General features: G+C 39.8%; 1 gene segment (V, D, J or C); it reads right to left on the bottom strand.

Annotated features, from left to right (window-relative positions):
* Positions 1-10,834: 10,834 nt before the first annotated feature.
* Positions 10,835-11,383, bottom strand: LOC104848049. The segment is given in 2 exon segments: positions 10,835-11,211; positions 11,320-11,383. Coding segments are annotated over 2 exon segments (432 nt in total).
* Between the last annotated feature and the right edge of the window lie 5,496 nt (positions 11,384-16,879).

Genomic DNA, 16,879 nt, shown 5'->3' with positions numbered 1-16,879 from the left:
CCTATGGGCCCAAGCTGCTGGTGTGCCCAAAAAGCTCTGGCTGGGACCTGCTCCAACTCACTCATCTCTGGTCCTCTCTGGCTTTTCCATGGGATCTGTGCTCAATTCCTGATGGAGTCTGGGTGGGGCACAGGCTGTTGCTGGTGTGACTATGCAGCTCTTTTCTGGGTGTGGCCCTATTGGGATCTGTACCCCTCCCTAGTTAGGTGTGGCCCATGTGGGCTTCTCCCTGGAATATGTGCTCACTTATTGATAGAATCTTGGTGCCCCTTGTCTCTTGTGGTCCTGTGCAGCTCTTTTCCAGGAGGGCATTTGGCTGGGCCTGTGGGTCCCAGCTGCTTTGTTCAGAGCAAGGCCATAATTGAGATCGTGCCCTAATTGCACTGCTCTGGTCTCCATGGACTTCTCACTGGGATGTAACAAGTAGGTTTCTAAAGAGCAGAAAACGTTGTCCTATTTCTACTAGGGAGTTATCTTCAATTCCTTATTTGAAGTGAGTTAATAAACATTAACAGGCACCATAAAGGATATGTGAACTAATACAGTATCACACACTCTTAATCACAGTATCACATGCACTAAGCCCAGCCAGCTGCACAAACCCCACCTATAAATCCATGAGTCTTTGGGGAGACAACTACATACAAGCTATAGCAATGTTCAAAGCATAACCCCAGGGAGATTCCACAATGCTGATGAAGTTCTCAAGGATCATAACAGGTTGTCAGGCCATGTCGCCACTCGGTGAATTGTCCACCCAAACCCCAGCCCACAAACTAGCCATGCCATTTGACTACCTGTGCACAGTCAGAATTTCTACAAGAAACTGCCATATTCATTTTGCATTTGTATTATCTATTGTGTTCATGTTTATAATATCATCCAACCCAGCACTTAGATTCAATGCAATACCAGAAGATAGGAATTACCTTGTACTGTTGAATAGGAAATTCCACAGTCACACTTAGGAAAGGAAATTTTTTCCCTGTGTAAAATGTTCACAAGTTCATATATTATGCTCTTTTTCTTGGCCTGAAAATAGCTGAAAGATAGATTTTATGTTCAATTACAAAATCTTTATAGCCTAGCATGACGGGCCATGCCTGTAATCCCAGGACTCTGGAGGCTGAGGGAGGAGGATCACTGTGAGTTCAAGACCAGCCTGAGTGACATAGAGAGTTCCAAGTCAGACTCAACTACATAGTGAGACCCTGTCTCAAAAAAACAAAAAATAAAAAGAAATAAATAAATAAAACAAAATCCTTTTAGTTTTAAATTACAGAGGTAGAATTTACATACATTATTTATTACCATCAATCACCCGTTTGGTATATATTTCCATGGGGTGTTCTGGAATACACAGCTATGTATCTACAGCCACACTCTGGACACAGGACAGTTCTAGCTCCCTTGAGAGTTCCCAGGATCTCCTTCTCTTATCCTGACCACACATGAACCACATGGTTAGCTGAACCTGGGATGAGTGACCAGGGGTTTGAACTGCCTGTGTGCAGGTTTCTTTTGAGGTGGACTGGCACAGAGGCTGTTCAACTTATGTTCTTGTAGGGCAAGGTGGGTATGTTCTTTTTCTTTTAGAATTTATATAGTATGGGCTATTACTAGTGTTCAAAACCAACATATATCCTCATGAGACATTAAGTTCCTCATGGAATCCCACTGCACTTTCACTAGACACAACCCACAGTAACCCACATTCTTCCCTGGAAAACACCAGACAGCTTTATGTTTCTGTCATTGACACCAGAAGAGCAACAAAGACAAGTGGGCATTCTGTGCACACAGCCTGAAGAAGCTTCCAGGGTCTCAGACTTTCAATACTGTGTGTGAGACTCTTTCTCCCCACTGTATCTCTATGACAAAAACTGGAAGCTTAATCTTGATTTAAAGTACATACATTAATTGGATTGGTCAACACCTTGTTTCCATGAAGGCACAAAGTTCTCCCTCACCAAACATGGAAGGTGAAATTCTATTAGTTAAGATGAGGTGTTAAGACTCGAAGGTAGGCTCTTAAACATGAAATTATATTCCTCAGTAGAGATAAGTACTGCTTCTCAGCATCTACATTGGGAAAGCATATAAGGATATTATAGAGAGATGACATTACAGAAAATATGTCAGTAAAATGAGATGCTGCAAGCTCTGAAGTCCATGGAGGAAAAGGGCCTCCAGGCAAGGAATGTGAGAAAATCCTAGACATAGAAAAGGGACAGATTCACTCCTCCAGGATCCAATGGAATGCACCAATGGGCTACATTGAGTTCAGTGTTAGATTTTTTTTCTACACAACCACAAAGTGATAAATTTCTCATTCTGTGGGACTGATTTTGTGGTAAACTTTTATAGAACGAATACAATCCTAAAGAGTTCAGGTCATCATAGTATAGTGATACACACACAACCATTTTTATGTCAGCACACTTCATAATAGCTAAATCTTGGAAGCAGAATATATGTTAATCAATAGATTATTGCAAAAAGAAAATGTGGTACTGACACATAGGGAAATATACTCTGCCATAAATTAGGATAAACTTGAGGCATTTGTAGGAAAACCGATATACCTCAAGCCCAGAAATTTATTGAACTAAATTGGACAGACAAGATTCAATATCACATGACTTCTCTTGTGTGAGAAACTCAAAATATCAATGAAGGGTCAAATAATGGAGAAAAATAGGTAGTAAGGAGGTGTTCTTCAAACAGGAATGACAAGGGATGGAAGCAAGGGAAGAAAGGGGAAAAGGATTGAAAAAAAGAGACTCAAAGAAAAATGGAAATAGAGTTTTTCCAGTAAGTGGACAATTAAGATTTGGAGGGAGCAGTGATGTGGGAGGGGAGGAGGACAAAAAAAGAATCAAGATGTGCTATGTGCATGTACAAAATTCCCATGATAAATGTAACCATTGTTTACTGTAAAAATGTACTAACAACAATATTTTAATTATGAATAAATAAGCCAAGCAACCTAGGCCTTCACTGTGAAAATTAAAGCATGAATGCTGATGTAACAGGGATTTTGACTATATTGTCCTATAGTGAAGATATGTGAGAGATAGGGGCCTCCTTACTTTCATCTAAGTCCTGGAAACTTTCTCCTGTATGCTTCAGGACACAAGTCTCTCAGGCAGAGAGAAGTGTATGAGGCTGTGTAGGGAGCAAGCAGCTCAGGAAACCTGAGAGGAAGTTTATCTTTGAAGCTGAATCACTGTGGGAGGAGCGCTGTAACTCTGCAGACAGTAAAAATGCACCACATCTTCAGTGTGCAGGCTGCAGATGGTGAGAGTGAAATCTTTCCCAGACCCACTGCCACTTCACCAAGTGCTGAAAGCCCAGTACATGAGCAGTTTGGGAGAGTGTCCCAGTTTCTGCTGGTATCAGGATAAGTAGTAATAGCGGCCCCACAGGAGACTCTGGCTGGACTTGCAGCTGATGGTGACCCTCTCTCCAGTAGACACAGCCAAGGAGCCTGGAGACTGGGTCATCACAATGTCCCCACAGACACCTGCAATCAGAGATAGATAATGATCACACACACACACACACACACACACACACAGATACACACACAGACTTCATCTTTTAAATATTGAATTGAGTCATTTAAAATATTGACTTCAATGTTATCTAAATTCATATGTATTTGGGTTATATGATTTCTCATTGCATTGTCAAAGTCTAATTTTAAGTCTACAAAGATAATGCTCTCAGTGATTTGGAGCTACTCAATATCTCACCAGAGACCCAGAGCAACAGGCAAGTGAAGACCTGAGTCTTTGATGTCATCTTGCTCCTCTGACTTCTGATGGAGCTCAGATCTCTTTGAAAAATCCTTGTTTATAAGGTCGGAGAAGTTGGGCTGGCCCTGGAGGAGCCTATGAACATTCATCAGTAAATCAGCAAGCAAATTGCATGAGCAATGATTTGTGAAGGAACCTTACTTAATAAAGAGCCAGAAATACATTCACAGAAAGTGTACGTGGGTGAGAACAAAAACACGGTAGTCAATTCAGACCAATGAGCTGACTGAGATCAGCTTAGAAGTTCTGAAATTAAAAACCAGTGGATGGTCTAATTAAGATTGTTAGTTTCCAATAAACAAAACAGATTTCAGTCTATTGCATTTTACAGCAATAATAACCTAGCTGCTTCATATCAACACACTTAGTCATGAGACATGCCAGGAAAATAAGAACATAGAAAAGAGTAAAACAAAGCACAGGAGGGAAAGAGGTAAGGTAAAAGGGAAAGACAAAGTGAAAATGACAACTTCTAAGCAAATTTATATTTTCAAAGACCAAAATGATGTCTGTTTCCAAAGCCATATGCCACGAAGAACAGAGCAAACACCTGAGCTCCAGTTCCGACCCTGTGCCTGGGCCACAGAGCCAGGTGACAGACCCAGAATTCACTCTGTAAGGAAGCCTGTGGGGCCCTGGTGTAAGCTGGGGGCCAGAAGGGCTCCATGTAATAGGAATCAAATCAGGCAGAAAACTCTCCTTCAAACAACTACCCGGAACTGAAAAAGAGGGGTGTAAGTAAGCTGGAAAATGGGAAGTGAAAAAAAAGATAAAATTAAATTGGAGAATAATGGATGCAGAGCAGCATTTCCAGAGTCTCTTTACTTCAAAAAGACCTGCTTTAGAGAACATAGAAATCAACAATCATGGAATTAGATTAAGATAGCACTTCTGATTATTAGATACGCATGTGAAAACCTCCCTGAAGGGAAAAATTTTGATCCTAATTCCCCCAAAAATCTAACAAATAATTTTCAAGGGTAAGTAGGCCACAAAAACAGATTCACAGCATTTTAAAATAAAAAGACAGTTTTGGTATGAATAAAAAATAATAGAAATTACATAGCAAAGAGTTCTTTCTAGAGATCAGATGGGTCAGCAAGACAAATTTTTTAAAAAATAATTTATAAATGTATAATTTAGAATACATAGATATGACGTAAAAATTCAAAACATAGGAATCTTAAAAATTAAACAGGATTTATCAACTGAATATAATTGAAATTTGTGTATCATACTCAATACAAAGTATTTAATTGATGTTGAGGTTTTAGCAGTCAGCCAGAAATACTGTTGACCGTTAAATATACTTTAATTTTTCCACATAATCAATTTTATCTCACCCTATTTTCCTAAAGTAATTTTTGCAATTTTTGTGTTATGAGAATATAATTGAAATAAATTGTCGTAATCCAATTGAAAACTTACATATGATTAGTAGGATACCAGAGAGAGAGAGAGAGAGAGAAAATGTGCATTGAGGAAGTTCCTAAATTCCAAGGGCAAGAAACCATAGACTGAATGAAACTGTGTACATTCATTCCTAACACATATTCATATCCTTCAGCTCTTTGTTTAAATTCATAATTTGGCTTTGATTCTGCTTCAAGAAGTTCAAATTTATTTGCTTTCATTTCCCTTACTACTGCTTGTTCAAGTTAAGCGGATGGAGAACAGGGTCTTAAATATCTAGGAATATCAGACATGAAAACACATGTGCTTCTCTCTAGATAAATTAGATTTTTCCACCTGCACATTTCTCTTAATTTGAGTCCGTTTATGCAGTCTACCCACTATGTCCAGGAGAAGACCATCTCTAACACTTGTCACTAAGGTTCTCAGTGTTTGGAGAGCTTATAGACACAGTAGGCAAATATGAGCACAACCTTTTATTTGTAATAAAAGAAAAGAGAATTCTTAGTTTTTCATTTTCATAAACCACAAGGCACCCAGGACCATGATATATAGTGAGTATTTTAGATTCCTTGGGCTACCATGACAAATATTACAAACCTGTGGGCTGCACACAACACAGGTTGATTATTTCACATCTTGGGAGACAAGATGCCTGGAACAAAAGTTCCTCAGCAGCTCTGACACAGCACACTTCTCCACAGTGACCACCTCAGAGAGAGGCCAGGAGGACACCAGTCATAACTTCAAATTAATAGGTAGCATTAACAGACTTGGCACATTCTGGCTCTTCTAAAGTATAGAATCTTCTTTTACTCTGTAACACATGCTGGTGGTGGCCCAATACCCATGGCAAGAAAGAAGAAATTTGGGAAGGATTTCTCCATGTGGATTCAAAAAAATATAAACATAAAATTTTCCGTTGCTCCTTCTGTGCAATGGGATCAGAGGACTTCTTGTCTTAAGAAATGTTTGATCAGTATGATATGTAGAGAAAGAGATAAGCATAACAGTGCACCAGTTTAAAAACTACTTAGCAGGGAGTTTATCATTACTATGTAAAGGAGAACTTTCTCTAGATGAAAAAGACAAATTTTTCCCAGCTCGCAGTTATTTTGACTTGAGTGCTCTCATGGATTCTAATCACTAAGTCTGGGAAAAGATTACATCGAATCCTGCTCCTAACATTCTTATAGTTGACTTGGTACAAAGAGATGACAGAAGCTCTTGACTAACTCCACTCTATAATATTTAGGACAGAAAACTCTGATGATCAGCACTGTGAGTGGGAGTTGTTTCCTTCTCTCATTAGCAGGGAGGGAGATAAACAGGCTGTCCTTTACAACCAAGCCTGTGATCTGGACAGATACTTGCATATCCTACGATCCCTTTGGAGGGAGGCTCTTAGCACTGTGGCCTCTACACAGATCCAGGCTTTAAGACTGGGGTCTTTCTAACCACTGCAGAAGGCAGCGTGGAGTTTATCTCTTTTGTTTTTCCTCCTAATACAGAATACATTTTATATTACTTGGCTCACATAAGAGACCTATACTTCTGCCCCCGACTACTCCTATGTCCCTAAAACAGGGAATTTCTAGTGCACCCTAGAGGAAATCTTCCCTGGTAAATCTAAGGTAAAAACTCAGGTCTCGCCCTGCCTTGTCTGCTCAGGTCTCTTCAGTTCAGCTTCTCACAGTGAGGTTCCCTGCTCAGTTGCTAGCTCAGGGTTGCTCAAGCTCTAGATCCCTGGTAAACAGAGAGAAGAGAGGCAGAAAGTGAGGGAGGAGAGAGAGCTCTGGGAGCCCACAGCTTCCTTAGTTCTTTCTGTGCACATATCCGATATGCAAGGCTCATCCTCCAGGATGTGATAAAGATTTCAGACTGAGCCAGGACCTGGGCACTAGTGACAACGGTCACATAGAAAAGACAGATTGTATAGGAAAATTCTAAAGGGCACTGGGTGGCTTGCAAATCTCTAAAAACTGGAATACCATTGGCTTACAAATCAAAAGACCAAAACTAATGAAGCCTGAAACAAACCAAAAAAGTAAAATTATTAGGATGACTGATATTTCTTGGTTATTATTTTCATATCCACTGTGGATATTGTGATGATTCACACTACACTCTCCCTGTCCATCATTCCTGCAAAGCTGACCACCATCTCCTACAGGTCAAGTGAGAGACTCCTGCAGGTGGTAGATATTTCTGTTTTAATTTGCTTTCCCACAAGCCATTCCATTCTCCCTATCACCAGACTCATAAGATACCAAACCGGGACTCTAGAGTCTCAGACAGGTTCAATGGCAGTGAGTCACAGACAGATTTCACATTTAATATTTTTATCGTGGCTTCTGAGGATGCTGAAGTTTATTACTCCACTAATCTCTGTGTGCTCCTGTCCACAGTGGTGTAGTCCTGAATGCAAACTTTCTGCCTCAGGTGGTCCACCTGCATACATGTGTTGCTTGCCTGGGAAGCAGCACAGCAGGTTTTCTGAATCGGTGTAAGAAGAAAATTGTAGAGAACTCAGGAAAACAACTTGCAGCTGGGGTCTGTTTCCATGGGTGCCTCAGCAGCATCCCAAGAAAAACCCATTAATATCTGTGCCTCTTACAGCAGGCTTAGCATTATGTACATAGTAGAAAAATAGAAACAATTCAAGTACTCTTCCATTAACGAGAGGGAGATTCCAGCTGCATCTTTTGACTAGAAAAAGAGGGTGGTATAAATTTTCTGTATCACTTACAAATTCTGTTCTTTTTCCAATGAAAATATAAACAAAGTGGCAAACACTAAATGTCATCAACTGAAATAATTCATTAAATTAAAATCAGGAAAATCATGGAAGGTGCCTTCATGTTTGTACTTAATATCTCTCTTCTCTGTTATTACTTCAGGATCGAGAGGAGATTGGGGTGATAATGTGGACTCCACTCTTTCTATCACCCCTGCAAAACCAACCTTCATCTTAGGAGAGATCATTTGTGTGTTTTTACTGCTGTGCATGGTTCATGGGTAAGAAGTGCATCATGCAGGGTTGTTGGTTTTCATTGATGTCTTCATTAATAAAAATTCTGGACATATCCTCCATTTCTCATATCACATATTTCCCAATCGAATCCATCATTCAAAATCTTCAAAATGTGAGCTCCACTCATCATGTACCTAGGGATGAATTGAGGCAGATGATCATTCAGAGAAGGACTTTGCAGTTCAACTGTGTGTTAAATCTCTCAAAGTCTTTCTCTTCTCAGGACATCTGAAATTGCATGAGGGGCCAACTGGTATGCACAGGACAATCTCTGACCTGACATAAACACTCTTATTTAACACCTGCAAAGTCTTTTTCCCCCCATGAAATAATACTTGACAGAGTGTTAATCACCGCTATGTCAACTCAACCATTAAAGTTCTATTTTTGTGTATACATACACTAAACATATTGCTCCCTCTCTCCTCCAACTATGATCTCAAATCAGCCCACTTCTTCACAGACCCTGTTATGTCATCATTGAAAATTGTCTCCAGTGTCTCATGTGCTTGGAAGTGCTATTCGATGGCTCATGGCAGTGCTATTAAGAATGCAGCTGACTCTCCTGTTAGGAGGTCAGGATAGGTATGAAGAGGGGGTCATGCGGTCCATCACCTAGAACTCTCTCTCCTCCCTGAGCACAATGATTTCTGGAGTTGTCCTCTATGAGCTACATCCACCAGGCCATTTCTGTCTTGGAACCAGCCAATTCTGGGCTGAAATTCCTAAAACATGAGCCTAAAAAAAATCTCCTCCTTTAAGTCATGGGTTTCTGATACCATATCACAATGACAAAAAGTTACTGAGACACCATGACAGAAGGAAGGATACAGCCAAAGCTGGCCCTGCATCACCTGGGAAGGAGCTGTCTCCACAGAGGAGTCATGAGATTTCACTCTCTGAACTTGGGATCCTGTGTCCTTTCTCAAGCTGCTCCTGCCTATGTCTCCCATTTTAACATTTTTCACACACCATAGATGGTGTACATGAGAAGGACTGAAGGTTGGGATTCAGTTATCCAAAGTATGAAAATTACAATCATTTTGGTTTTGTCTTTCTTCATGAAGATAATGAGGCATGTTGAAAATTTTTGAAATATTATTTTTGAAAATTGAATTTTTGTACCTAATTTAGTTTTGAACACAGGAGAACTTCTTTACTGTCTAAAAGTATGTTTTCCATGGATCAAGTGAATGCCCCTGAAACAGCTTACTAACTGTGAACGGAGCCTGTTTTCAGGCAGGCCGTAATTACTGGGGTAAAAATACAGCCTGCAATCTTGCTAATTAACATGCATTATAAAGGATATTTCTGCATCCTGGAATGATTTTGAAAAGCAGGCATTTGACTTAAGGAAAAGGATGATGTCAGCTGTAATTAGGAATCTTGACTAAGTGTATCCATTTGTTTATTCCAAAAGTGTGTTCAATAAATTCTGTAACTTCTCAATTTTTGTTTGCAATACATTTTTATGAAGTTTTTAGCTGTGACACCAGACTTGCTAATAATACTTTAAAGCACATACCCTATATGATGTCAGCTGTAATTAGGAATCTTGACTAAGTGTATCCATTTGTTTATTCCAAAAGTGTGTTCAATAAATTCTGTAACTTCTCAATTTTTGTTTGCAATACATTTTTATGAAGTTTTTAGCTGTGACACCAGACTTGCTAATAATACTTTAAAGCACATACCCTATATTGGGCTGCATCCTATACCTGGAGAAATCTGAGCATTTCAGCGACAGGGACCATACTGGGTCACTGTTTTGTTACAAGCTGACCATCAGGTGGGAGGATAGTTTCTCAGAATCCCTTTTCCTTAGATGATTTCCTCTGAATGGTGATGCTTCGACTTATGAATTTAATTTCTTCTAATTATTTGGAGTAAAATATTTGTTTGTGTGTTTGTGTGGGGAAAGTGGACACAGTCAGTCATGTTTATCACCTGATGGGGAATTTTCAAAATGAAGCAAAACTTTGCTAAACACATTTTTTGCAAACAGCAACATCTATGAATTGAAGTATTGTTGTAATTCTGAACAAAGACCTCATGATTTTGTACTTCTAAATTAGGAGTCCTCCCATGAATGTAGAAACCAGAAATGGAAGATTCATTAGTCACCAGCAGCCACAGATTTATGGAGAGAAGTGTTGGCTCTGTTCCTAGCAGCTGTGGGAAGTAGTGACAAACCTGGGCTTCCAAAGACAAGTCTGAAGACCACAGGGTTGTGGGCAGGTGCTTTCAGTAACAAATACTTTCAGTATTTACTGGGAAAGACTAGAAAATTTCCTATTTGTAGAATGAATTGTTACAACTGTCACAGCCCTAATGATACCAGTTTACTCTATTAAAGTGTACTTGGAAATTCCTCTGTAACTTCTTATTTGTTGTAAGAAACCCAACACTTGAGGAAAATTGAATACCTTAGTTTTACACATCTAAGCCTTTTAATTGGGAGGACAATGTCTGTGGAACTGGGCCAGAGCATGAAGAAAAAGTTATGGAACCCAGTGTTCTTCAAAGAATGCATGCAACTTAGTAATAATCTAAGCAGCTGAAAGCATCAGAAGGAGAACCTGGGGCAGCTCAGGCTCACACTTCTGCTTCTCTGGGTGGTTTTTGTCATAGTTTGTGTCACTGTGGGAGGGTAACTACTAGCCTGCATACAGTAATAAGTTCCAACATCTTCAGCCTCCACACTGCTGATGGTGAGAGTGAAATCTGTCCCAGATCCACTGCCACTGAATCTCGGTGGGACCTCAGATCCTAAATTGCTTGCACCATAGATCAGTTGTTTAGGAGCTTTCCCTGGTTTCTGTTGAAACCAGGCTAAAGCACTACCTATGCTCTGACTGGCCTTGCACTTGATGCTGACTGTGTCTCCTATAGATGCAGAATGTGAGGATGGAGACTGGGTCATCTGGATGTCACATCTGGAACCTGACATGGAAAACAAAAACAGAAATCTGTCAGATGAGTCAGGTCAGAAGGTTTCCCTGAAGAGTCAGCATAGACCACCATGTGCAACACAGCGCTGTCCTATTTTACCTGGGAGCCAGAGCAGCAGGAGCCCCAGCAGCTGAGTGGGGGCCCTCATGTCCATGCTGTGTCCTGCTTGTGACCAACTCCTGCACAGCCTGTGAGCAGCCTATTAAAGTCTGTGCTCTGGGGACATGCAAATCAGCAGGAGCTGGGCAGGGTGAGGCCCAGATGCAGAGCTGTCTCATCTCAGTAACTCAGTGCTGGTGCAGGTCCCCAGGTGGCCCTGGTCAGAGCAGGAGAGCCCAGAGCTTACTTACTCAAAATGTTTTAGTTCTCAGGGAAACTTCATTACAGAGAGAATGTGGGGAAAAGTGTCTTCACACAAAATAGATCTAGGATTATCAAGGTAAATAATTTCATAGATATGAGAAGAGTATGTAGAATACCTTGTTTAGAAACAATACAAAACAAGTATGGCAACATAGGCTTCAACTTACTAGAAAGTGTTTCTGTTAGAGCCAAGAAAATATTTCATGCCCTACTGAAAACATTTCTATGGCTACAAAATTATTTTTTAAATAAATAGAGTGCTCCTCAGGACCACCTTAGATGTATGCAAAATCATTTGTGATGGGCTTAGGCCATTGTTACTCTCTGTTTAGTATGAACCAATCTAAAACACATGCATAGGAATGATGAGGCGTTCATTTAGTGGGTGTTTCCCTCAGAGACCCAACATTATTCAAAACTACAGCTCAGTGCTATTCTTAAGGACTAAAAGGATTCACATTATCATTTGCTTGGGGTTCCCTCTACCACGTCCCCTCTACTTTTCCTCCATCTTTTCATATTTCTCAAAGGCAATCATCATGCAAGGCTGAGCAGGGGTGTCAAACCTGCTAACCACTCCAAAACCTCTGTTTCTCCCTCCAGTTAAATGAGTCCCAATCTGTCAAGCATGACCTATGCATTAGTCCAGGTGCTGCTCCATTCTTTCCAAAAACCACCCCAAGAGTGTGCCTGCTGGGACATTTCCCAGACATACAGCCACTGCCAACGGTCACCAACACCATCCCAATACAGATCCACTGCATTGGTAACACTGGTGAGTGTTAAGCATACCCAACACCTGCCTACACCTCTCAAGTGGAACCAAAAGCAGCAGCATCCACAGCAGTGGAGCCTTGGCCCCCATCTCTGAGAGCTGACCTGCAAACCACTCTTCATAGGACCTTGGAGCTGCCTTTAAAGATGCTTAACAGAGGCCAGAGCAGTGCTTAAGGCGGAAAAATGTCAATCAGCTGGGAGAAGGTTTGTTCTCAAATTGAATACCTGCTTTCTTCTTTCAGGAGTTGAGATTAAAAAAAAAAATCCCTCCAAGTGTTATTCATGTATATCACAAGGGAAGTTGTGACCTATTCCAAGGAATCCTATCCTCTTGGTTTGTCATAGCTGCCAAGTGAGGGAACACACGGTGCCTTCCATGCCATGAGGATATAGAAATTGTTTCCATCCCGAAAATTTAAAATGTATATCACCTCAAATGATAATACAAGGGTTAATTGGAAATCAAAATGTCTCTAAATTAAGAAGATAAGGAAACATATATTTCCAGGTATCCTCCTGACCGTATTCACATTCACATTGTTCTTGCCATGTTCTGAGGTAGTTGTAGAAGTTATCTTTTGTGCATTTACTAAGTAGGACCAAAAATTCAGTGAATTTGCTGCACATTGATATCTAATCAGAAAGCAAGTTCAGGAAAACATTATGATGTGCCCTGATTCACCAGTTCATAAGATCTGGTACCTTGTGGCTTCTCCCTCTTCTGCAAATGCAAAATGACCACGAGGAGTAAACCTCATGACATCACTCAGGACACTGAGGCAGCCCCAAAAACAGAAACAAAGACTTCATGGGAAGAACTTATAAAAATGCTGCAGAAAGAGGCAAGTGTTTGAAGCATGGGGAGTGGTTTCAGGGATGTTAATGGCAGAGCATATATGCTGTAATATTCATTTTCTTCAATTTATACAAACACTATTTTTATATCAAATCATTTCCATTTCAGCTTGTGATCACTGTGAGAAAGAGAAAGTAGTAGTTTTATTTTAAAAAGAAGACAAAGAAAAATGGTGGCCTACCTCTGATTGGATTGATGTTAGCCTCTCTGAGTAAATGACCTTTAAATGATTCTATAGATACCATCACAAGCTGTACTATGAAGACATGAAGATGGAACTGAGATAAAAGTTCAGTGACCATATCAATGAATGACCTTACCTCAGTGTCCATCTGCTTGGTACTAAAATTACAGCAGAACCCACCGATCCTCCTACATGTGAGAAGCTATTCCTTGGACTCTTTATTTGTAAAATTAATTTCCTAGGTGCATTTAACATATACCATGTAATGACATACATCATTGGAAATTTAGGCCTTTACATAATCCGTCTTGGTCTTTATTTTTTCCCCATTCCTCTCTCCTCCCATCATCCCCTCCACTCCTTCCTATCCACAATGACTTTGTTTCCATTTTTTCTTTCTCAGGTTAACTCCATTCCTTTCTTTACTTTCCTGTACCTTCCCATTTCCCTGTCTACTTTGCACCTTTTCTTCCTATTTCACATTATCTATTATACCTTTTAGTCCTTCTTATACTTTCAGTTTCTCACACTAGAGAAACTATCCAGTATTTACATATCAGCATCCTATTTATTTCACTTAACAGTATTGCCTCAATGTACATCCCTTTAGCTATAAAAGTCTCTCATTTCTCATTCTTTATGGCTTTGTACTACCTCATTTTATTTTAAACACACACACACACACACACACACACACACACACACACACACACACATTTTCTTTATCCAGTCTCCTGTTGGTGAGCTATTAGGCTGCTTCCAAAGTTTTAGGTATTACAAATTGTGCTGCTATGAACATGGGTTCACATATATCACTGTGCTATGATACTTTTAGTTCTCTGGGGAAGATACACAGCAGGGGGAGAGCAGGGTCAAATGGCGCCTCTCATCCTAGTTCTCTGAGGTATCTCCATACTGATTTCCACAATGGTTGCACCAGTCAACACTCCCACCAAGAGTGGAGCAGGGTTCCTCTGTCCCTCCATCCCCACCAGCATTTGTCATTGTTTGATTTCATGATAGCAGCCATTTTTTCTGGGGTGAGGTGGAATCTCAGTGTTGTTTTCATTTGCATCTCTGGAATGATCAGTAAAGTTGAACATTTTTTCTTGTGTTTATTTCTACTTCTTTGTCTGAGAAATGTCTGTTCATTTCAGATGCACATTTTTCAATTAGATCTTTAAATTTGGGAGGTCTGATTTTTGTTTAAGTTCTTAATATACTTTAGATAGTTGACCTTCGGGGGAGAGCTGATGAAAAGTATTTCCCACATTGTGGGTTGTCTTTTCACACCATTGATTCTTTCTCTTTCTGTGCAGAAGCCTTTTCATAAGAAGACATCCCACTTGTTGTTTGTTTGCACTAGTTCATGGGCAACTGAGGTTTTGTTCATAAAATCATTTACTACACCAATGTCTTCAAGAGTTCTTCCTCACTACTCTTCCAGCTGTTTTAGTGTTTCTGTTTTAATATTTAAAACTTTAATCCATTTCAATTTGAGTTTAGTGCATAGTGAGAGATATGTCTAGTTTTAATCTTTTGCAAGTTGAAACTCAGTTTTTCAGAACCATTTATTTAAAGGGCTTTAATAAAAATAAAAATAAAGAGACTATCTTTCCTCCAGGAGGGTCTTTGGATCCTCTGTGGAAGATGAGGTGGCTGAGTGTGTCTGGACTTGTTACTGCACCTCCTAACCTGTTCCACTGGTCCTCAGTTCCCTGGACTCGTACTCATAGCAGAGAACATTCAGCCCTCAACTTTTACTTCATTCATTTTCCTTGTCATTGGAGAATACACTGAAGGAAGCTAAGTTCTTCTACAACACAAATGGTGTCCTAAAGATCCTACCAATTTTTTCATTCTAAAGTTAAGAGCAATTCTAGACTATCACTTGAATAGCATGTTTCAAATTTAAAACTGATTTGGAGGTTGTCAGTGCAAGGGACTCTACATTTTTACTAAACTTTATATATTTTTTAATTGAGGTTATTTGTGCATTTTAGTTATACAGTACAGTTACATTCACTATTGGGACCTTGTACCTTTATATGAAAGGTCTTGGTTCTCCTTTTTTTCCCTTGTCCCTGCCCCACTTCAGCCTCTCCTCCTCTCCCTGTTTGCAAACACTTTGTTTCCATTTTTTTCATTTTCTCATTTGTTTTTGCACTTTTTGCCTTTTCCCTACCCTTTCCACTTTCCCTATACCTTTAGCCCTTTTCTTCCTCTTTGCTAAACTTTAAAAACCTAGTGAGCTTTGCTATTTAAAATATACAGAAACACCTACTTATATTGGTTATTATAGACTTTTTTCAAGTGTTGTATACAGCCCAACATGGCAGAACAGTGAAGGCAGCAGATACAGCCTCACCATAATCTAGAATTAAGGCAACTAAAGAATAGCTACTCAGGAGGAAGAGGGAGAATGAGAGCTCTAGGAATCAGAAAAGATAAAAATCCCAGAGATGACACAGACTAAAAAAATAAAGCAATCACAAAGTAAGCCATCAGTGGAGAGAGGAGCCAGTGCACACTGACCCTGGGAAGGCACACAGCTCCGGGGATGAAAGATGGCTGGGCCGTGCTCACCAGGAGCAGCCTGGGATTATGATGTGCTGTGAACCTGCTGCGTGGATTTACTCTAATGAACTTTGTCCTAATAGAAACTCTCACTGTGTATTCTTTGGTTTCTGCCCCATGTGGCTCAACACCCTGATTGCGAGCCAGGCTCAAATGCTGTGTGTCCCTCATCCGTAATTCATTTTTACTTCTCCATAGTGTTGTAGGGTGTGAAGAAGCCACAATTAGTGTCTCTGATCTAATTTTGATGTCGACTGTTTCAAACAAACATAGCATGGCTACCAAAAGGAAGAGTGCTTGTGTACGATATTTAACTATTTTTATTATCGGTTTTCTTGTTCACTGGTAGGATTTCAGTTTAGCCAATTTTATCCCATCTTTAAGCAACTTTAGTTATGTTAATTGTTTTTTCATTCTGTTCCAGAGTTTTGAATACCAGTATCAGTTTAAACAGCATCCTAACACTTTTTAGTCTTTTTCGATAATTCCACCTCATCGTCAGAAGAAAGCTAAGGATTTACTGTATTGAAACACATAAACCCACCACTCCTCATTTGTGTCTGTAATATAACTCTGTAACTACTTGATTTCTTAACATAATGATTATAATCCACAGTATTTGCAATCACATTAAGAGATGTATATCACACTAAATATTTTAAAATAAATTGCACTGTGTTGTGTATGCTATAGTTCTGTGGAGCTGATCATAGGTTCTCAAACATTAAATCATGCAGGCAGGGGTGTGACTCAGTGTCACAGCACTTGATGAGCATGTGCAGGTCCTTGGGTTCATTCCCCAGCTGCGCACACAAACACACACACACACACACACACACACAGAGGATCATATAAATACCAATGTTTGGAAATCCTGCTTTTTATTTTTTATTTATTTATTT

The sequence above is a fragment of the Fukomys damarensis genome, unplaced genomic scaffold (assembly GCF_012274545.1).
Source record: "Fukomys damarensis isolate Sample0158 unplaced genomic scaffold, DMR_v1.0_HiC HiC_scaffold_2, whole genome shotgun sequence".
Taxonomy (NCBI): domain Eukaryota; kingdom Metazoa; phylum Chordata; class Mammalia; order Rodentia; family Bathyergidae; genus Fukomys; species Fukomys damarensis.
This window is presented reverse-complemented; position numbering and strand designations above follow the sequence as displayed.